Here is a 21673-nt window from a genome sequence, read left to right on the forward strand (position 1 = left end):
TTCTTTTCAGAGGCTGATTAGTAGGAGAGAGATGTAGAACATCAGCAAGCGACAATGACCGCTAGCATTTTATAGTTGGCAAGGCACTCTATAGAATTTTTCTCATTTGATCCTCACAGCCAGCCTGGGAGGGAAGTGTTACTATAATCCTCATTTTACAGATGAGGTCACTGAGGCAGGCAGAGGCAGGATTTGACCTCAGGTCTCCCTGAGAAGAAGGCAGCTAGGTGATGCAGAGTGCGGGTCCCGGAGGCAAGGAGACCTTAAACACTTGCTCTGTGACCCTGGACAAGTCTCTTTACCTCTGCCTGCCTCAATTTCCTCATCTGTAAATAGGGCTACTAACAGCATCACTCACATCCACACAACTCCACAAAGCACTCAGCACAGTTCCTGGCACAGGGTAGATCAGCTGTCGTTGGCTGGTCTGGAGCTGACTCCAAGTCCAGTGCTGTATCCACTCAGCCACTGTGTTGATGGGACAGCTTTTACAGCAGTGTTGAGCTACATGTTCTCTATTAAAATGCAATAGAACAATACAGTCAACCATCATTAAGTGCCTACTGTGTACAAATCACACTGCCCAACAGGTATTGGGGGAGCAATACAAAATGTAGGTTAGAAACAGCCCTTTATCCTCAGGAAGTTCACAGCATTACACCCTCAGTGCATTCCAGAGTTACCAAATGAAGTTATACATGAGTTCTAGGGATGGCCAGGGTGAGGTTGCTGCTGATTGGAGGAGGAAGGGAAGGTGCCCTGGAGGAAGTGGAATTGGAATTGTGTTTTAAAGGGTGGGTCATAAATTCAGATGGTATTCAGAGTGGGAGGAAGAACTGGGCTCCCTTGGAGACACTTGGGGATGCTTGCAGGCCAGGCCGGATGTGCAGGTTACTTCAAATGAGAGTTTTGTCTTACTTGAACAGCTAAGCTGGTGTGTTCCCAGACAGTGTTAGGCTCTCTTGAAGAGGAAAGTTACCTGTATCACTTCTCTGTGAATTGGCCGACCTGAGGCCATGGGAGTAGATGGCTAGAAACCACTTTCAGTAAGGGAAGACAAGTAGCCAGGTCAGAGAGAGGGGAGGAAAAAACAGATCTCTGAGACATTGAATAATCGCTTTTCTACTGCAGCTCCAAGTAACCCTCTTCATCATTCACACAGATACGCTCCCGGGCCAAAATTGAGAAGATCCGAGCAAGTTTGTTTAACAATAACGATCTCATTGGTTTGTCGAGCCTGGATGGTGAAGATGAATTAATGGAAATGTCAACTGAAGAAATTTTAACTGTGTCAACAGTAAACCAGAGTTTATTTGATACCCAGGGAAGCCCAGGGCTAGAAGACTATTTCAATGACAAATCTATTAAAGGTATGTTACTCTCTAGAAATACTTTCTGGGAGCTGGTTTTTAGTGTTTAGTGGTGTGAGGTCAAGGTGTGGTATTGGAATTACTTTTTTCCCCAAAGTACGAAAAACCTTCCAAAGACTGGGAAATAAGTTAATTTCCTTTCTCATTCTGCTTCTGCTATAGAAAGAAATTCTCTCCTCAGCCAGGCATCTATCCAAACCAACACAGCCCAGGGAATCAGTCACTCAACCAAGAGGAGATATCCTGCAGGCTTTTTTAATGGGTCATTACGGTATCTAATCTTTCTTACTTTTGGTCAAGGAGTTGTAACCAGGTGGTCTTTTGTTGACTCTTCAGCCCATTTATTTTGTTCTGTTCTCTAGAGCCAAAGAACAAAATGTTTTCAATATTTTTTCCTTGCTCTAACTCTGTGTGCTCGAGGATACTGATTCCTGAGGCTTCTCTTTCAGTGAAACATCCCCATCCCCATTAGCCTTCTGTCAGGGTGCCATTTTCTTTTTTTTTTCTTTTTTTTTTTTTTTATAAATTTCTTTTTTATTTTTAGTTTACGACATTCAGTTCCACAAGTTTTGGGGTTCCAAATTTTCTCTCCCTCCCTCTCCTCCCTCCTCCCCTGCAAGATGGCATGTAATCCAATGTAGTTTCTACATATTCCTTCACATTGAACTTATTTAAGTAAGAGTCCAGTTGTAAAGAAGAATTATAACCAATGGAATAAATCATGAGAAATGAGAAACAAAACTAAAAAAGAAGGAAAAAAAAAGAGCAAATATTTTGCCCCAATCTGCATTCAGACTCCATAATTCTTTCTTTGGATGTGCATAGCTTTTTCCATCATGAGTCTTTTGGAGCTGTCTTTGAACCTTGCATTGATGAGAGGAGCCAAGTCTATCAAAGTTAGTCCTTACAGGTACATCTCCTGGTTCTGCTCCCCTCACTCAGCATCAGTTCATATGTCTTTCCAGGTTATAATGAAGTCCGAGTGTTCCTCATTTCTTACTCAGGGTGCCGTTTTCTATCTCTTTATACTCTCCTCCCATTTTCCCCACCTATCCCAAACTGCAGAGTTCAGACAGAATCCAGGACTGTGGATGTTTCTGCCAATACTGGCTGTAGCAGAAAAATGTCCCCTGTGGGTATGACAAGTCCTGCTGCGCCAGCCCAGGAGTGTGCTGATTTGTTTCATCACAGCCACATATTGACTACTCACCATCTACCAGTGGTCTCTTTTGGCCCCCAGCTTGTCTTCTTTCACATTTCCCTGTAGCTCATCTTTCTATCCCTTATATTTATATCAGTTAATTTTATTTCCTAATAATAGTAAGACAAAAACCTCATGTAACATGCATTTATACATAGCATTTTAAAAATCTAACAAGGCTTTGCTTTAATTGATGTGTATTTAGCATTTTTTAAAAGTGCGTACCACACAGACCTGGACTGACCACTTGGGCTGTACTTCTCATTGCCATTGAATAGTTCTGTGTGCGCTTTATGCTACCTTCTGGCCAGGTTTAAGATTTTATGTCATTGTCAGCCTGTCTTCAGGGACACGTTCACTGTGTCCGCCAAGAGAAGTTAATAGTGCTTGTGAAAATAATGAGAGGAAAGAAGGGAGGTGATGCATTCTGATGAGAAATCATGAGACTGCCTTCTAGGGCTGCACAAGAGAGCGCTGTTAGGAAAATGAAGAAAGCAAGAACACGTGCTCAGAGGCCAAAATCAATGTGTTCTTTAATGATTACATGCAATGTTGTTGTATCTTAGTAATCATTTCTGTACTGGCCACACCTTCTCTCACCGCCCACAGCTCACTGGTCAAGGCAGAGTAGTTGGAATACTTCATGCTCCCCATGGCCATTTCCAGATTCTCCCTGTCTGCCATCACTTCCTTTGAGGGCCTTGCTGTTCACATCTAACAGCCAATCAAAATCCCAGTAGCTGTGGACTACAGACCCCGCCATCCCCCAGCTTACTCCCCTGCCTTCCTCAATGAGTCTGGTACCTTGGCTTACAGCTTTTCCCTCCTTCCCAACTCCTGCCCTCATGCTGGGGGACTTCAGTATACACACTGATTCTCCCTCCAACTCCCTAATCTCTCAGTGCCTCATACTGCCCTGTGCCCAGGAGCTACTCCTCCACTTGACCTCAGCCACACACACAGAAGATCATATTCTCAGGCTTGCCATTACCCACAACATGAAACATGTTCAAGACTTCTGAAATCCCCTCATCTGGCCATAATCCACTAACTTTTCACCTCCCCCTCTTCCTTTTCTTATCTAACCTTATTATATATAACATCTGCACTGTCAAGTCCAACTCCTTGGCCCTTCAGTTCTCTCCCAGGCCATTTCCCCTGCACTAGCCAGTTTCCTCTTTTTCCCTACCTTGACCCCTTGGTGAACCCTCTCAACTCTGCACTGTCCTCCTCTCTTGAATACCTCAATCCCCTTATATCACCAGTTGCACCCAGCTAAGCCTCTGATTGCTCCCACCATTCATCACCTTCATACCCACACACCTGCTGAATGAAGGGGAAGGAAACCATGGAGTTTTATGTTACACAGGCTCAGCTGGGCCCTCACTGCTGCTCGGCAATCCTACTCTACGTCCCTTATCAGCTCACTTTCCCACTCTCCACAGCAGCTCTTCCGAACCTTCTCAGACTCCTCAGATACTCCATGGCTCTCCCAACTCTGTTTCTCAGCAGAGGACGTTGCTCATGTTTTACAGAAAAAAAAAAAATTGAGACCAATTGCTGTGAGTTCCCTCTTGTCTCCTCTTTGTCATCTCCTATCACTCGGGCGCCCTCTACCACTCTCTCCTCCTCCACCCTTGTTTCACATGATAAATTGTCCTTACCAAGGCTAACCCTGCTACTAGTACAAGCGATCCTACTCTATCCCATCTCCTCCAACAAAGTGCCCCAATCTGTTGCCAGGGCCTGTTGATTTCACCGTTGTAGCAGCATCTCTCAGATGTGTCCCCATTGTCTCCTCTGACAGTACCCCCACCCCGGTGCAGCCCCTCATTGCCTCATACCTGCATTATCACAATAGCTACGGTGGAGTTTGCCTGCCTCACGTCTGGTCCATCCTCCATCCAGCCACTAACATGATTTTCCTAAAGCACAAGTGTGACCATGTCACTCCCCTGCTCAATAAACACTAGTGACTCCCTATTACCTCCAAGATCAAATTCAAAATGCTCTGTTTGGCATTGAAAGCCTTTCATAACCTGCCCTTTCTACCTTTCCAGTCTCCTTACACCTTAACTCCCCAACACATACTCTTGGATCCAGTAACACTAGCCTCATGTCTGTTCTACAAACAAGATTCTCCATCTCTTGGTCCTGAGCATTTTCTCTGGCTGTCCCCCGTGTCTGGAACATTCTCCCTCCTGACCTCCCTGACTTCCTATAAGTCCCAACTAAAATCCCTTCTTTTAATGGAGGCCTTTTCTAACCCCTTGTCATTCCAGTGCCTTCCTTCTGTTAACTGTTTCATACTTATCCTGTATGTAGCTTGCTCTGTGTGTGCGTGTGTGCGTGTGCGTGTGCGTGTGTGCATGTTGTCTCAGGGACTGACTTTTGCCTCTCTTTGTATCCCCAACACTTAGCACAGTGCCCAGCACGTATTAAGCATTTAATAAATGTCGATTGATTATAAGTGAATTTTGCAGATATAACTACAGCTTTCTATAAGATTTTACTATTCCTGCCATTTGTCTGCATCAGATCTCTCTTAAATATTTAAACATTCTATTATATTCAGAAGGACTTGAGAGCAAACTTCCTGTCTTTTCCTACAAACATCATGTTTTGTTTTGTTCCTCTCTCTCATTACCAGGAGAGAAGCTGGTGCCCGGGGCTCGAGAGGTCCTCACAGATATATTTAAAAGTTGTGTCCATTCAGAGCAGATGCTCAGCCTGACACCGGCCAAGCCCATTAAAGTCTCTGACATCTATCTCAGTAAGGAGCAAATCAACTCTCAGACTCCCGGAAACCTGCTCCATGTGTTCTTTACCAATGTGCGCCCCCCGAAGAAGGTGCTAGAGGACCAGCTCACCCAGGTAAGCCCTCCCTCTCCTGTGTAAACCCTGCTTGTGGGGTCTGCATCCCAGGGAGTGGGTAGGGGAGCAGGAGCTGTCCCCCCAGAACTAACCACTCCTTTCTTTGGGAAGATTCTGAGGAAATACGGTGTGCCTAAGCCCAAGTTTGACAAGAGCAAATACAACAAAGCGGGCAAAGAACAGCACCCTGTGAAGGTGGTGAGCACGAAGCGGCCAATGACGAAGCCTCCCACCAAGGAGAAGTCTGTGCTCAACAGTGTCAGGTGAATATCCCAGCCTGCCCCCCTCCCTACCCCTCAAGGACGGACAGGTCTCCTTCAACTGCAGTACCTACACCCGAGGCTTCTCTTAATCATGCTGCGGTTGCTCCTGTGAGTTCTCTGCTTTCTAGCAGGGGATTGATGCTTGACTCAGCTGAGACATATGGGAAAAATGCATCTATCTGAAGTCACTAGAGTTGAGTCAGCAAGCATTTATGAAGTTCCTGCTATGAGTCAAGCATTATGCTAAGTCCTGGGAATACAAAGAAAGGTGAAAGAGGGTCCCTGCACCCAGGGAGCTTACAGTCTAATGGGGGAAACAACATGCTGCCAATTATGAACAGACAGGATCAGCTGAAGAGAATTATCAGGGAAGGCACTAAGATTAAAGGGAATCAGGAAAAGATTCTTCTAGAAGGTGGCTTAGAATGTCCTAGAATAGTTTTAAAATAACACAAGCTTAGATTTATATAGTATTTTGTAAACACTATCTCATTTAGGCCTCTGAACCATCCTAGAGTGTCTTCGTTTTACAGATAATGAAACCGAGGCTCAGAGAATCTGGACTTCTGCATACCAAGGAAGTGGCAGAGCTGAGCCTTGAGCCAAGGCCTCAGAATTCTGATAGGAACTTCTTCTCCACATTTTGTCACCCTCAAGTACATGTACCGACAGTCCTCAGTGAGCTAAGATAGCAAAGTGTTAGCTGTCTAGCCAAGGGTCCCTGCATAGACTAGGTGCATGGCCTTTGTTGAAATGAACTGAATCGTCTGAGTGATCATATAAAAATGCCTTCTTATCAGATAGTAGATCAGCAGGCAATTCTATGTGTGTCTGAAAACATTTTATTCTCAAGTTCTTCAAACAGACTCAAATCAACTCTGTCTACATTATTAATTTTCCCAATAAACCCTCTTCCCAGAGAGTACAAAGGGAAACCAGAAAGTTGGCTTTTTGTGTCTGCTCCAGGCAGAAACAGTTTCATTCAAACATTTGGTTTTGTAGCAGGACAGCTTTAAGTGAGAAGAAACCAATTGTGAAGCCCAAGTCACCAGAGAAGAGTAAACCTGATGAAAAAGACCCTGAAAAATCCCCCACCAAAAAACAAGAAGGTGAGGAGGGGGCGAGGGAAAGGGGTCGAAAGCTTTTGCTTCAGAGTACGTCTCCATGCCAAAGGGAAAGGGCCCTCGCAGGCAGCGTGCTGTCAAGCTGAGGCAATACTTGTCCCTAGGACTCAAGGTCAGTCAGAGCCTGGGGGCCTTGCAGAAGCGCACACTGTGAACACTGACTAGTTTGTGGAGGACCCTGGTACACAAAGCTTCCAGGCCATGGCCAGGGGAAGATTGCTCCCTTCCCATTGGGCAGTCCTCTGGGTGACCCCTTATCAGTCATGTTGAAAAGGGGATTTGTGACTCTGGTAGATCATAAGCTCCTTGATGCTCAGGAATGTGGTTTGTCATCTTTGAATCCCTGGCATCTAGCAGAGCACTTGGCAGTTGTCAAGTGCCATTTTACTGGATGGTCTTGGAGATCCCCTCCAATCTCAAGATTTTCTGACTTAGCTTGAAAGTTTTCTTCTCAAGTTTCAAAATTAAGGAGGAAGAGGATGACCCCATTCATTGCTTTGAGGCAACAGCAACTGTGGCTTTGTGTGTGTGTGTGTGTCCCCCGCCCAGCACCATGCACAGTTCTCTGCGCATAGTAGATACAACACAAAGGTGGCAGTTTGTTGGATTGAATATTCTTAAAGATCAGTGCAAACTGTGTTAAGAAATGTTTTGAGAGTTCAGGCATGGCTCCTAGGGGAGAGAGAAAGTCTGAAGAGGAAAGAAGAAAGTGGGAAAATTGGACATCAGAACTGTTGTCCCTTCTCAACAGTGGGTAATGATTAGGCAACACTAAAAGCTTCTGAATGCACCCAGCATGGAGGGGAAAGTCTTGGTAAACCTTGAGTCATCTCAACCCGGGAGTTATGGGTAGTAGATAAAGGAGAGTGTGGGCATGGATGTACTGTGGCTGCAGGCTGAAGAGAGACAGTCCAATCCCCTGCTTTCCACATGCTTAAGATCTAAGAGGGGAGAAGTCAAGGACTCAGATTGCCCATAATCCTGCAGTACGTCAAGGCTCAGAATGGGGAGTGAATCGAGAGCTGGCCTTGGAGCCAGGAAGATGAGGGAAAGGCCTCCCTCTGAACCTCTGGGTGCTCTAGGCCCTGAGTGTCTGCCGAGGTGCTGTTGAGCACCAGTGGATGGAGTCTTCTCACTCCAGAGTTCCTTCTGCCAGTGGAATATCAGCTTCTAGTCCCCTCTCTGTGTATGGCCAGTACCACGAGAGATGGATCTATCAAGGTCGTTAGGAATTTACAGATGGGACGGTCAGGGAGGGTTTCGTGAAGGGGAGGGGTGGGTTTGAGGGATGGGCAGAGATAGAGTAAGGGCCTCTCAGAGTTGGAAAGAACAAGAGAAGCCATTGAGTCCAGCCTATACCTGGACAGGAATTCCCCATGCCGTGTTCCAGACAAATTGTCATGTGGGCTTCTTGCTCAAGGGGAGCCTCCTGCCTGGGAGTGCCAGCCACATGAGCCGGAGTGTGGAGGTGGGAGATGACAGTGTGATTTCAGGAACCACATCTAGCTTTAGTGATGGGAGGAGTGGGAGGTGATGATGGAAGGGAGGGGCAGGGGGAGCACTGAGGACCTCTAATGTTTGGCTGATGCTCTACTTCTCCCCAGTCCCTGAGGAAAAATATCTGACCCTTGAAGGATTTCACAAATTTGTGGTTGATCGAGCCAAACAAGATATTCGCAGTGTCTGGAGGGCTATTTTATCCTGTGGTTATGACCTTCATTTTGAAAGGTAGGTGGGTCACTCCTTGCTTTCCTAGACTGAGCTGTTTAACTCGGATGGCATTTTTTCAGATTCCATATCGCATCCCAAGTGAATTACTGACAGGAAATTATAACCTTCAGAGGCTCTTGTGGCATTTAAACTGAACCTCCTTTGGCTTTTGGAAGGTTTCTTGTGGTCCCTCTGATAGGATAAACGCTGATTAAGTGCCTACTATGTGCCAGGCATTGTGCGAAGTGCTCACAGATTCTTTCTCTCCCTTCCTTTTTCCCCAGCCAGTCAGTGAGGCATTCACTGATCCATGTTAGCCCCTTTCCATCCCCTCCCATAGACAGCCCAAGCAGGCTAATAGTCATCAAGTCTTCACAGTCCAGCAGAGGGTGGGTGAGTAGCAGAAATGTAGCAGCACCATCTTTGGGCCCCAAATGGGCATTTAAGGCCACACTGACCCTCCTGTCCCTGGGGTCTTATTCTCCAGGTCAGGCCCTTCATCATCCAGTTGTTGCTCTGGTGTTTCGGTGCCTCAGCATACCCCTACCTGTCTCTTGTTCAGGTTGGCTTCACGCAGTCGCTGTTCATCTTGGCTTCCCTTCTAGGTCCTGTTGATCTTTAGCTTTAGCTGAGTAGGTGAATTCTCCCTCATCATCATCTTTCTCCTCTTTCCTTCTCTAGTCTCCCCTGTTTCCTAGATAACAGGCTGTCAGTCCTTAGAATGAGGCCATATCTCCTAGCAGACAAGGGACGGATAGGCCCAGAGGAGCTGTCCATTAGCAGACTTGTATTAGGACTTGTGCTGTTCTTGCCCACTCCTGCTTTGCTGCCATTTGGTACCCTAATAGCTTGATCTCCAGGGCCCATTCAGTAGATCTTTCCTTTCTAGTTGGATACATATTTCAGGCAGGAAAACTGCCAGGGCAAAAGAAATCGCCCCCTCCCCAGGCCACTCTGCCATAAACAGTTTTCCAAAATGAAAAATGACCATTGGCTTCATCTTGGCCAGACTCCCCCAAAACCTGTGCACTGTCCTCCAAAAGAAGGTAAGATTTCTCTCCTGTTTCCAGCATATTTTCCCCTCAATCAAAGACTCAGACTTGAGCCATAATGGGCTGGTCAGGAGCTGGTTGGCTTCTCCACATTGGTTCAAAAAGAGACCAGTAGTTTGAATTTATTTGTGCATTTAATGGAGCAGTTGTGTTTCTTTGGACTGAAGACTGTGTTTAAATGGGACAGAACTCAAACCTTGGAATGCCCCAGAGAGTGATTGATTGTACCACACTAGGGTAGTCTGTCAATTAGTAGAGTGCACTAAGGTGTGCTTGAGAAGGCCTCCGATGACTCAGGATACCACAAGTCCACCCACATACCATAAAGCAAGTGTGTTTCCTTTAGAGAGACAGCACCTGCCCTCCAAAGAGGATCCCCTCGAGGGAGGGGCCTGGGGCTCAGCCTTGGAGCTGCCTTTGCGTTGGGCCCCCACAGTCTGGCAGTGGCCAGGATGGGTGAGCCAGCATCACCATGGCTAGTTGTTCCTCTCTGGACTCTCACCCCAAGAGGCTCTAGCTCTCCAGGCACCTGTTGCACTCAACTTGATGTCCCGCTGTATGGACAACAGTTAGGTGCCTTCTTTCTTTCCAGTCCTCTATGCCCTGTGTTTAGCACCATGCTCAGGCCCTAATATTCATCTGTTGGAGACCCTGAGGCCGGAAGACTTTGTCTGGACTTAATTCTCTAGAAATGGAGGGCCTCCTGTGAAGCCCACAGCCCCTGCACTGTGTACAGGGGCATCTTGCCCATGGCTCCAGGACATTTCACAAGGTTCATCTTTAAGCTTGATCGAAAATTGCTTAAGGGAGGCATCTAGACCCAAATGCCAGTCCACAGTGTCTACCATTATTGTTCTTCAGGTGTGCCTGCATTGATGCCAGACATGCACAGAAAACATCCAGGAAGTGGACCCTAGAGATGGATGTCGCGCTCGTCCAGTACATCAACCGCCTCTGTCGTCATCTTGCCATCACCCCTGCACGGCTTCACCCCCATGAAGTGTACTTAGACCCTGCGGATGCTGCTGACCCCAGAGTTGCCTGTCTCCTGAGTATGTGCACCTGGAAAAGGGCTCACACTGAGACTGGCTCACCTGCTCAGGAGGATTGCCCCTGTGCTTGTGGTACCTAGTGTCCACTGCTCTGGGAGCCTTACAGTGGGCAAGACCAGAGAGCCCAGAGTCTCTGCTGGGGGTTTTCTGCTGAGGAAGGTGGGCCAGGGTTACTGCCTGTTAGAAAAGTTATATCCCAATGGGCATATGAGGAAAGGCAAGGAGAGAAGAATTGGAAAACAGATAGGAAGCTTGGAAATCCCTAAACAAATTAAAGTGTAAATGTGTGACAAGAACATAGGCTGATTCAAGGCACTGTTTTATTTGTTCTTCACCCAATGGTGTGGTGTGGGGGCAGCGTCCTTTCCCCTGAGTATACCCCCATTTCCCCCCCAGACCTAACTCCAGATGATGTTATTCCAGTTTCAGAGAGTGTGAAATAGCAGCAGTCCCCCAGGCTGCCTGCTTGTGTCCTAACTCCCTTCTTTATTGCTACTTTAGATGTTCCCATCGAAAGCTTACGTCTGCGCTTTGCTCTGCTCCAATCCCTGAACACCACCCTGGAGACATTCTTCTTGCCCCTGGTGGAGCTGCGGCAGACTGACGTCTTCTCCAACAGCATTGCTGCCTTACTGCAAGAGGCCAAAGGTCTGAGATAACTAGGTCGTGGGGCTTCTGGAGGCTTAGGCTGAACAGAGGTGCTAACAATAAGGCCAGCAGCCATGTGTCTCTTCACCCTCCTTGGGTAACCAGAGTTAATCGACACAGACACATGCTATCTTCCTGTCAGAGCTGTAGAACTTGGGCTAGAAAGGCCCCAAAACTATCACCTCCCCAATCTAAGTTCTAGCATGGAAATGCCCCTTGGACTAGCCCTGTCTCAAGCTAAAAGCCTGTGTTTCTGTAGCCTTGTGATGAGAGGAGGGCTCAGGCTTGGCGCGATGGTGCACATCTGTAGGCCTTGTGCTGCTGGATCACTTGAGCTCAAGGGTGCTGAGCTGAGCAAGTGTCCAGACTAAGTCCAGGACCAGGACGGTGTCCCAGGAGCTGGTGAGGGGAGTGGCTGGGAAAACAGAACAGATGAAATCTCCCATTCCCATCTGTAATGGAACTGGACCTGTGAGTGGGTGAGAGAGCGAGGTCTAATCTCAAAAAAAAGGAGAGAGACTGAGCAGGTAGACAAGGCCCAGCCAGGACAAATAGGAAGGTGTTTCTGCAGCTGGTGATGGCTACAGGAAATGGGGAGGGCTCTCTGACCTAGCATCTCTGCTTCCCTCCCCTAGGGCTAATCTTCTACGACACAAAAGTAACCGTGATGAATCGAGTGCTGAATGCTACTGTGCAGAGAACAGCAGACCACGCTGCCCCAGAAATTACCCTGGATCCACTGGAAATCGTGGGAGGTAGGGTGTGGCATCGTCTCCTGTGGAGAGAGGCAGCCTCCCCCTGAGGGTTCCAGCCGGGCCACCCTCATGAAATAAATGCCCTTCTCCCTGCACAGGCGAGATTCGCTCTTCAGAAAACTCCTACTTCTGTCAAGCTGCCCGGCAGCTGGCCTCCGTCCCATCATCCCAGCTCTGTGTCAAACTGGCCAGTGGAGGAGACCCCACCTATGCATTCAACATCCGCTTCACAGGAGAGGAAGTCCACGGGACCAGTGAGTAATGGTTGTCCTCAAGAAGCTTGCTGGGCAGGCTGGCTCATCCCAAGCCTTGGAAGAGGTCAGAGTTAGGAGCCTGGCACCATGTTTTTTCTTCTCCCAGAAGTCTCTTTTTAGCCCACCTCACTAGAAGGCACTTGATTAGCCAGGTGTGGCCATGCACCACCTTTTGGGGTTCTGTTTACCTCCCTCTTTTCCTAAAAACAGACCTGTATTCCTTTTTTAAAATTGATTTTTGTATTGCTAGCTAGGTGGCAAAGCAGATAGATCACCGAACTTGGAGTCAGGAAAACCTGAGTTCAGATTCTGCCCCAGACACTTAAACTAACTATGGGCAAGTGACTTAACCTGCCTCTGGCTGCCTAAGTTTCCTCATCTGTAAAATTGGGTGATAACGGCACTTCCCTCCCAGGGTTTGTTGGGAGGATCAGATGAGATATTTGTAAAACACTTTGCAACCCTGAAAGTGCCATGTAACTGCTAGATGTTATTGTTACCGTTTTTATATCGTCTAGATTTCCCCTGGGGCTCTCCCTTTCCTGTCTCTCAGAGAGCCATCCCTTATTAAAAAACAGAAATACTTCTGATCGTCTTAGCTCTCCTTCAAGGGCCCTTGGGTTCTCTTTGGAAAGATCGAAGCGGAGCCTGGCCAGGAGTGGCAAGCTGCATGCCCCATGGCACCTGAAGAGCCGACACTCTTCTCAAAGCGAGTTCTGAAGAAGCTCTGGTGGATGGGTCAGAAACAGTGGGGGAAAAAACAAACCCCAATTGACAGACTTGCCCCTTAAAGGGAGAAGCCCTGAGTGAAGGGACACTTCCCTCACTTTAGCTCTCTGCTAAAGCTAGAGAATTGTTTCAGGGTGGCTGCAGCCCCTGACTTTCTGGCCGTCATCTTGGCAGATTCAGGGTAGATGGGGAAAAAAAAGAAGAGAGCCCCCCAGTGTAGATGAGTCCAAATTCTCTCTGTGCTAGAGATTAAGGGCAGGTGCCTTAAGGAGCAAAGGGGAACGCAAGGAAGGGCCTCAAGACTGAGGGAAAGCTTAGCATTTACCGTCCACTTAGCCACCGCCCAGTAGGGCAGAGCCTTTTCATTAGACCTCAGCATTAGCAAGTGATTGCTACCAGGGAGCCTCTGAATAATCCTGGGGAGCAGGCTCTTTGATGGGTCCCCTGAAGCTGCAGCGCCATTTATTTGGGTCCAAGGTGGATCAGTAAGAATCCCTTGCTTCTCAGCGAAGTCTGCAGAGATAAAGGGCAGTGAACCTCGGTGGTCCTGGCCGTCCCCAGGAAAGGCTTCACTGGGGCTCTGCCTGTGGGCCGAAGCAGCCTGCGTGGTTGACAGCTTCCTGGGGTTTCCTGCCTCCACGGGGAGAGCTTTTGTTGTCTAATGAGGCTCAGATTGCCCATGATGGTTGTCAGTTGGGCCTCTGTAGACTTTGAGCTTTGGAAAAAAAGAAAGGCTCCAGCTTCCCAAAGATCTGCCTTGCTGTGAGCTGCCCGTGCCACTCTGCTAGCCTGGCAGAGCCCAAATTGCTGCCCCTCCCTGGAGGCAGGAGGCTCAGGAATGCTCCCCAAGGTTCTCCCTAGAGCAGGTGGATCAGCTCCATGGGGGAGGCCCCAGGCTCTGCTGGGGCTGAAGCTTCTCGGTCTGTGTCTTGCAGGTGGTTCCTTCCGCCATTTTTTATGGCAGGTGTGTAAAGAGCTGCAGAGCTCCTCCTTGTCCCTCCTCTTGTTGTGTCCCAGTTCTGCTGTCAACAAAAATAAGGTACGACATCCCAAGAGAGGCCAAGTATCAAGTGACCCTCATGATAAGAGACAATGTTGGGGAAGACAAGTCGCTCTGCCTGGATTAGGAGCCCCAGGACCTGGGTTCAAATTCCCGGTTTGCTCCTTACCACCTATGTGACCTTGCACAGAGGCATTTAATTTCTCTGAGATTCAGTTTCCTTACCTGTAAAATGAGAGGATTGGACTTGATGCAGACTAAAAGTCCTTTGACCCTGTGATCTCATTCCCTAAGCTCTGTCTTCCGCAGTGTCAAATCCTGGGACAGTGATCCAAGTGGTCTGTTTCTCACCCACTTCTGGGTTTGTCTTCCAGGGCAAGTATATCCTGACTCCTAGTCCCATCACCTATGGAGAAGAGCAGCTGCTTCATTTCTTTGGGCAGCTGTTGGGAATTGCCATCCGCGCTGACGTACCTCTGCCCTTGGACCTCTTACCCTCCTTCTGGAAGACCTTGGTGGGGGAGCCCCTGGATCCTGATGTGGATCTCCAGGAAGCAGACATCCTCACCTACAATTATGTACAGAAGTTTGAAAATGTGAGTAATGACCAAGGACCCGAGGGTGCAGCCGCCCCGGGGCCGTGGAGAAGTGGCCCTCTTGGGCACTGACCCCTGCCCCCAGCCCCACCCGAAGTTCGACTTAGGAAAACCAGCCTCTTCCTCCCTGGGAAATCTTTCCCTGCCTTCTGACTTAACACACGCACTCATGCACGTGTACACACACACACACACACACACACAGTCTTTCTTTTTCTGTCTCTATCTCTCTCTCTCTCTCTCTCTCTTGCTCCCTCTTTTCCACCCCCTTCCTTCTTGGGCCATCTGCCCCACTTAGCCATTTAAACATAATCCCTTCAGCCTCTGACAAGGTGAAGCTAGCATTCCTGCTTTCAGGAAGAGATGGACCCAATAACCTTGGAGATCTCTTGCAGCTCTGAGACTTCCTATTGATGCCCTGTTCACCAAGCCAGCCCAGGGCACGAGAGGCTTCTTCATCCCTCCTTCCCACCCCCGGCCTGCAGCACGGGTCTCAGCTTCTTCCCAGTAGGGTGGTAGATAATGCAAGTCAGAAGCCCATTCTACTGGGTCACCTTTAAACATGGAGGCAAATGGCTCCCCCCTGCTGGCACCTCCATGGAAATGTCCTCCTTGCCCACACTGCTAATGGTGTAGAGCCCACGCATTGCATCCACATCACTCTTTACTGTTTAAGGGCCGCCAACTCTTGATCATCCGCTTTGGCCCTGGGAGAGCACTGGAAGTCTAGAGAAGGAACGCTTGCCTGTGAGGGCAAGGCGACTCTCAGACAGCCCCAGCCTCGGTCCGCTCAGAGTTCCAGCAGATCCACAATCTCTTCATGACCTGGAGGTTCTTCTTCACCTTCTTTGTTCCCTGGTCTCCTCGGGCAGCAGTCCACTGAGGCCCAGAGACCCCCTTCTCAGGATCAGGCTTTTAAATGTAGGAGCTGGAACCCTTTCCATTAAAATGCAGTTAGGAGAAAATTGTTTAGAAGTTCCTGAACTCCTCGCCAAGAGTTCCACCAGACCTTTGTTCAGTTACTCAGGGAACAGAAGAACAAGTCTGGCTTCTCCCATCTTGCCCCTCTTCTAGTTAGCCTGGTGATGCAGACTGGAAGAAGCAGCAGCAGCAGAGAGATGGGGAAGTCCCTTTCCTCTCCAGTCTCTGTTTGATTCTCCAAAAATGAGGATGTGGGGCTAGATCAGCTCTGAAGTTCTAGCTCTGTCCTTCTCTGTTCTCAGGTCCCTCCCCTCTCAGGCATTCCCTGTTCTAAGGCCCCTCCCATGCCTGGGACTTCTCTTTTCTAAAGCCCTTCCCTACTCTGACATTCCCTGTTCTGAGGCCCCTCCCAGCTCTGACATTCCGTGTTCTAAGGCCCCTCCCTGTCCTTTACTCTGTCTTCTCATGTCCCTCCTTGCTCTAACTAGGGCTTCTGGAGGATGCAGGGACTTCCTGATTAGTCTCTGGCCAAGCTACTCTGAGAGAAGCTGGTTTTGAGTGAATGCACAGTTAACCAAGTGCCTCCTCACTCTCACCAGCTCCTGTGGATGAGATCACAGAAGCCACATCAAGTGGATTGCTTCCCCCATTTCTAAAGTGCTCTAGAGTGTTTCTTTATGGAGGTTAGAAATCCCATGGCACAGGGCTCACCTTGACCTCTGATGGTGGCATTCTTTTCTTGGGGTGATGATAGACATGGTGGGACTGGACCGGAGGGGGATGTATCGGGAGCCTCCCACAGGCCATGTTCCCACCTGGTGTACTCCCACCCTAGATTAATGATGAGACAGAACTGGAGGCCATTTGTGCCGAGATCGCCTCCCAACATCTGGCCACTGAGAGCCCGGACTCCCCCAACAAACCATGCTGCAAGTTTACCTATCTGACCATGACTGGTGAAGAGGTGGAACTGTGCTCCCGAGGAAGGCACATACCAGTTGGGTGAGGCCCCTGTTCTCCCCATTTGGGCTCTTGCACACTGACAAAAGGGCTTGGGATTGCAAGTCCCATGCTGGTGGGGAGGTAGGACCACATGTGGACAGTTTGGGGGTGAAATGAGGAAACCTTGTTAAGCAAGGCAATTAGAGCGTGAAAGATGGGACTGGAGATAAGGTCAGATAGCAGGAGGAAGGTTCTTGAAAGGAAGGGTGACAGCCCTGGAACAAAAGGCCTTCTAAACCAGGACAATGGCTTTCAGCCCCTGGAGAGCCTGGGAGGGGAGGCCCTTGAGGCTTAGGGCAGATGCCTGAGCTCATCCTGGACAGAATACTTGGATGTCCTTCTAAGCCCAGCAGACCTCTCCAGAGGGATAGTGGAATTGATTGGCATCCTCGGCTTCTTCCCTCTCTCCATTATCACACACATGCCTCCAGGTGGGAGAACAAAGACGTCTACGCCATGGCCATCCGGAGCCTGCGGCTGCGAGAGCTGCAGAACCATGATTGTGTGATGGCCGTCCGGGCAGGCCTGGGCTCCATCATCCCCCTGCAGCTGCTCACTACCCTTACTCCTTTGGAGATGGAGCTACGCACCTGTGGCCTTCCTTATATCAACCTGGAGTTCCTGAAGGTAGAAGGCCCAAAGGCAGGGGCGGGGGAGTGGGAGAAGAGCCCTTCTAGGGGTTGTCCTCCCAAAAAAGGAGGCCCAACCAGGCACTGGAGTCCTCAGCTCTCTTCACACCGGGAAAGGGCTTCAGTCAGTGCCTTCAGCAAACACTTAAGTGCTCACTGTGTGCCTGTCACTGGGCTGAGTGCCCTGGACACAGAGAAAAGCACTGGTGGTCCTGCCTTCAATGGAGGCATCACTGAGTATACGCAGGACATGTAGCAAGTGCAGGGTTGTCTCAGAGGGAAGGCAGAGGGGAGGAGGGAGGGCCTTCCAGCACCTGAAGACCATCACGGACAGAGCCGTAGTCACAAGATAGTGGAAGGTCGTCTTGGCTCGTAGAAAGGCAGGAAGGAGCCAATGTTGTAAAGGGGCTTTAAATACCAAATGAAGAATTTGGTATTTGATCCTGGGAGTCACTGGGAGCCAGTGGAATTCATTGAGTAAAGGAGTGACATGGGCAACTTGCACTTTAAATAAAAACACTGGTAGGCAGCTGGGTGGTGCAGTGAGTAGAGCACCGGCCCTGGAGTCAGGAGGACCTGGGTTCAAATCTAGCCTCAGACACTTGACACACTTAGTAGCTATGTGACCTTGGGCAAGTCACTTAACCCCAATTGCCCTGCTGTCCTCCAAAAAACAAAACAAAACAAATAAAATATCCCATAAGAGACTTCTCCAGTGTTACATGTGTGCGTGCAAGCGTGGGCGAGCATCCCCAGTGTTTGCTCAGTAGGACTAAATTCATTAATTCAGCTTATGCCACATCCTCCTCCCTGTCTCACAAGCTTGAAGTCTAAGTGGGAAGCCCTGCACTGGCAGAGTCCAGCGGTTGTGGTGGGGGTGGTGCTGTGATTCTTTATGACCCCAGTTGGGGTTTTCATGGCAGAGATACTGGAGTGATTGGCCATGCACTTCTCCAGCTCATTTGACAGAGTTAAATGACAGCTAATAAGTGTCTGAGGCCATATTGGAGCTCAGGAAGATGAGTCTTCCTAACCCCAGGCAGGGCGTTCTGTGCACTGTTGCGCCCCCTAGCACCCACACAGAGACTGGCGTGCATGATTTTTGAGGGTACCAGGCAGAGGGAAACCAGGGCCGGAGTCTGCAGAGAGAGGCTTCTGGGTCAGGGAGATGGGGGAGAAGAGGGAAGAGCAACATTCCAGACACTATCAAGGCAGGAAGCCAGGGATCGTATGAGCCTGGGCATGTAATTCAACCAGGGCTTCTGCACCCTCTGCCTGTTTTCAGCGTCTCCTGGATTGTGCAGAAAACAGTAAGACCAGATGTGGGGGGTTGGCAGCAGCCCACTTGGGGTCACAGCAGGAGGCAGAGCGGGGGCTGATGGCCCCCCTTTCCAGACATTCCCCTGCCTTCGGACCCCCTGCCTGAACATCACAAGGTGACTGACTCTATCCCCATCAGGCTCATACCATGTACCAAGTGGGGCTGATGGAGACCGACCAGCATATTGAGTTTTTCTGGGGCGCATTGGAGATGTTTGCTCAGGAGGAGCTCTGCAAATTCATCAAGTTTGCCTGCAACCAGGAGCGGATCCCTTTCACCTGTCCCTGCAAAGATGGAGGTCCCGACACTGCCCATGTTCCCCCGTATCCCATGAAGATTGCTCCCCCAGATGGCACTGCAGGTACCCTCCTTCCCCTGCATCACTCCAGTAAAGGCATTGGAGCCAAATTGTGTCTGTCATACTCCCAGCAGGGAAGCCAGGCTCTGGGCTGGTGAAACAAACCAGGCTGAACTGTCCAGCCCCCAGGAAGGTGCGGCAAGGCTGGCACATTGTTGCTGCGCTCTCCTTCCTGGGATTGGGAATTTTATTTTGTGCCTCAGTGACCAGATGGGCCTTGGAGCGTGGAGGAATGGGCAGGGTGGGAGGGCTCATGGGCCTGGCTTCTGTGCCCTGCTCAGCAGGCTGTCCTCATTCCTAACGAGGGTTTGTGGCTGGTTGTTTCACAGGCTCCCCGGACTCTCGGTACATCCGAGTGGAAACCTGCATGTTTATGATCAAGCTTCCCCAGTACTCATCGCTGGAGATCATGCTGGAGAAGCTGCGCTGTGCCATTCATTACCGGGAGGACCCTCTGAGTGGCTGAGCAGCAGCGCAGGAGGGAGCCCACGTCAGGGCACGTGGAGGCGCGAGGAGCGGCGGCCGTGGGGAAGCCCGCCAGCCCGGGCAGCCCGCCTGGAAGGCAGCACCTGGGAGAAGCTGGGACACGGGGCTTCTCTGCGGCCTGTCGTGTCCTCTCCTTCCGGAAGACCACCTTTTGTACTTGTCAATCTCGTGCTGGAGTGGTTCTTTGGCTGCCTCACTCATTTGTGGAATATTTGTAGGGTAGTTTAGTACCAAACAGTTTGACGTGTGATTTGATCTCCCCAGATATGGAGTCCAGGTCTGGGCACCCATCAAGGAGCCCAGGAGCCTCAGCCAGAGGCCACTCGTGAGGGGAGCAGTCCCCACCACTGCCTTCAGCCAGCCTGGGCTCCCCTGGTCAGCTCAGACTCCTCCTGCCCCAGGCCTCCTTCAGTGGATGCACATGGCCTATGCTGGACAAACAATTCTGCTCTGCAACTTGCATCCCATGCCAAGTGCCGGGGCCAGTTAGCCACTAACTGAGCTGGTCTGAAGAGGCCGGAGAACCGAGAGGACGTGTGGATTTCCTTGGCTCTTCTAGAATCCTCTATCTACCCTTGAGAAAGCAGCCACAGTGCAGTCAGTGGTAGGGGCCTTCCTCCTCCCCCCTTCCCCCCCCCATGTCATCAGAGGCCAGCCCAAGTGTGGACACTGCCTTGGAACTCTGGGAGCGGAAGCCTCAACAGCTGGCCAGGGCCAGTGGCCACCTTCCCCACTCGGCACAACAAGCAAGCACATGCTTCCAGCTCCCTGTCCTCGTGCTCCAGGATGGCCCTTCTCCCCCGCACTGGTCCTGAAAAAGGGACACTTGGAACAGGAAGAAGCAGGCCACACGTCACTTTGAAAGAGGCAATGATTTGAGTTACCAAAATCAGGAGTTTGCAGTCAGGCCACTGACCCCTGTGGCTGTGACCAGGGACCCCAGAGGCAAGTCCCATAGTGGACATAGGACAGAATCTCTGCACCAAAGTGGGCACAGGACACCAAGGAAGAGTCCCTCCCCACTACCCACCAGACAGAAATAGGAAAAACCCAACGCTATCATCTGCTATCAGATCCGAGAAGACGGATATGGGCCCTGCACGCGGCCTCCGTCACAGCACCAGGTCTTCCTCCTCCCGTGGGAGGCCCAGCCTCCGTGCTTGTCGGATGGTACTTTGTGGAGGGCCCTCAGCTCTCCTGGGACACTCGCCTCCGGGACCTTGCCGGTTCTCATGGAATTGCAAAGCTGTATTTATTGTATATTCTTGTGAATATTGGGAGCTCTGAGTGCAAGGTCTAGAGGGCTTGGGCACATGTGTGCGCCCAGAGAAGCCCTTTCTTTCCCCATGTGGTCCAAGTCTGTGCTCCCCTCCCAGTGAATGGAGACGGCTGTGAATCTTAGGGTTAGAGCTGTCGGCTACATCGCCACCCGTTATTCTTCGCGAACGTATTAATGACCATTTTATACATCCATATATATATGCATATATAGACCCCGACCCCCCCTCCTCCAGTCTTCTAAAATAAAGTCTAGGACTAATCTACTACTGAAGTGAGTGCGTGGTCAGGTCGGGAGGCCAGGCGCCATCCACCTCCCCCCATACCCCAGCGGCAGCCAGACCAAGGCTGCACTGCCCCTCGGCGCCCTGTCTGTTCCCACTGAGGCTTGTTAAAATGGCTCCCAAGTAAGTTGTCCTTGTGGTCCCCCTTTCCATCCACTCCTTGAGTGGACTTGAAATTCCGTAGCTACCTCCCCTGCTGGGGTTTGGGAAGCTCCTGCCAATCCCACGGCCCCACCGAGCGACAGCTGTGAGTAAGTCAGATTCCTGCTGCTAACGTCCTGCCCCCCTCCCGGAGGCCCGTGAACCTCCCCACGCCTGAGCCGGAGGTTACGGGGTGTGTATTTATTACCCTTATTTATGGTTCCTTTGACTCAGTGCTCTTTCCATGCCAGCGCCGTGTGAAGAGCCCGTGCTACGTCCCGGATTTACGAGTCCACAATAAATAACCTTCACCCACTTTTGATTTCTCTGAAGTCATGTTATTGTCGATTCTGGCTGAGAACAAGTTCCAAGAATGTTACTGACAGAGAATGATGTGTTTTGGCAGCTTTGACATGATTTGACTGCCCCCAGATGGCTTGGAATTAAAAACTTTTTGAATCCTCATGGTTTCTTTGCACTTGAACTGTAGTTACTCTCCAGCGGGCCCCAGGGTGGGCCCCGGCAGGACCAGCATCAGCTAAGGGGCAGCCCCCTTAGTCGTTAGGCAGAATCAGACCACTCTGGGTGTGCACCCAGGGGACGCCATCATAACCACTCTTGTGCA

General features: G+C 50.0%; 1 protein-coding gene across 1 annotated transcript in view; it reads left to right on the forward strand.

The window, feature by feature from the left end:
- Positions 1–21511, forward strand: part of HECTD4 (HECT domain E3 ubiquitin protein ligase 4) — a 194700-nt gene extending 173189 nt beyond the window's left edge. The window contains exons 62-76 of the mRNA XM_036741289.1: positions 1163–1370; positions 5222–5445; positions 5557–5708; positions 6711–6817; positions 8437–8560; positions 10456–10646; positions 11148–11294; positions 11930–12049; positions 12148–12303; positions 13968–14071; positions 14407–14628; positions 16385–16551; positions 16983–17178; positions 18640–18862; positions 19189–21511. Coding sequence (XP_036597184.1) covers positions 1163–1370; positions 5222–5445; positions 5557–5708; positions 6711–6817; positions 8437–8560; positions 10456–10646; positions 11148–11294; positions 11930–12049; positions 12148–12303; positions 13968–14071; positions 14407–14628; positions 16385–16551; positions 16983–17178; positions 18640–18862; positions 19189–19325 — 2478 coding nt within the window. The 3' untranslated portion in view covers positions 19326–21511. The remainder of the gene's footprint in view (positions 1–1162; positions 1371–5221; positions 5446–5556; positions 5709–6710; positions 6818–8436; positions 8561–10455; positions 10647–11147; positions 11295–11929; positions 12050–12147; positions 12304–13967; positions 14072–14406; positions 14629–16384; positions 16552–16982; positions 17179–18639; positions 18863–19188) is intronic.
- The last annotated feature ends 162 nt before the right edge of the window (positions 21512–21673 follow it).

Source organism: Trichosurus vulpecula, chromosome 1, assembly GCF_011100635.1.
Source record: "Trichosurus vulpecula isolate mTriVul1 chromosome 1, mTriVul1.pri, whole genome shotgun sequence".
NCBI lineage: Eukaryota > Metazoa > Chordata > Mammalia > Diprotodontia > Phalangeridae > Trichosurus > Trichosurus vulpecula.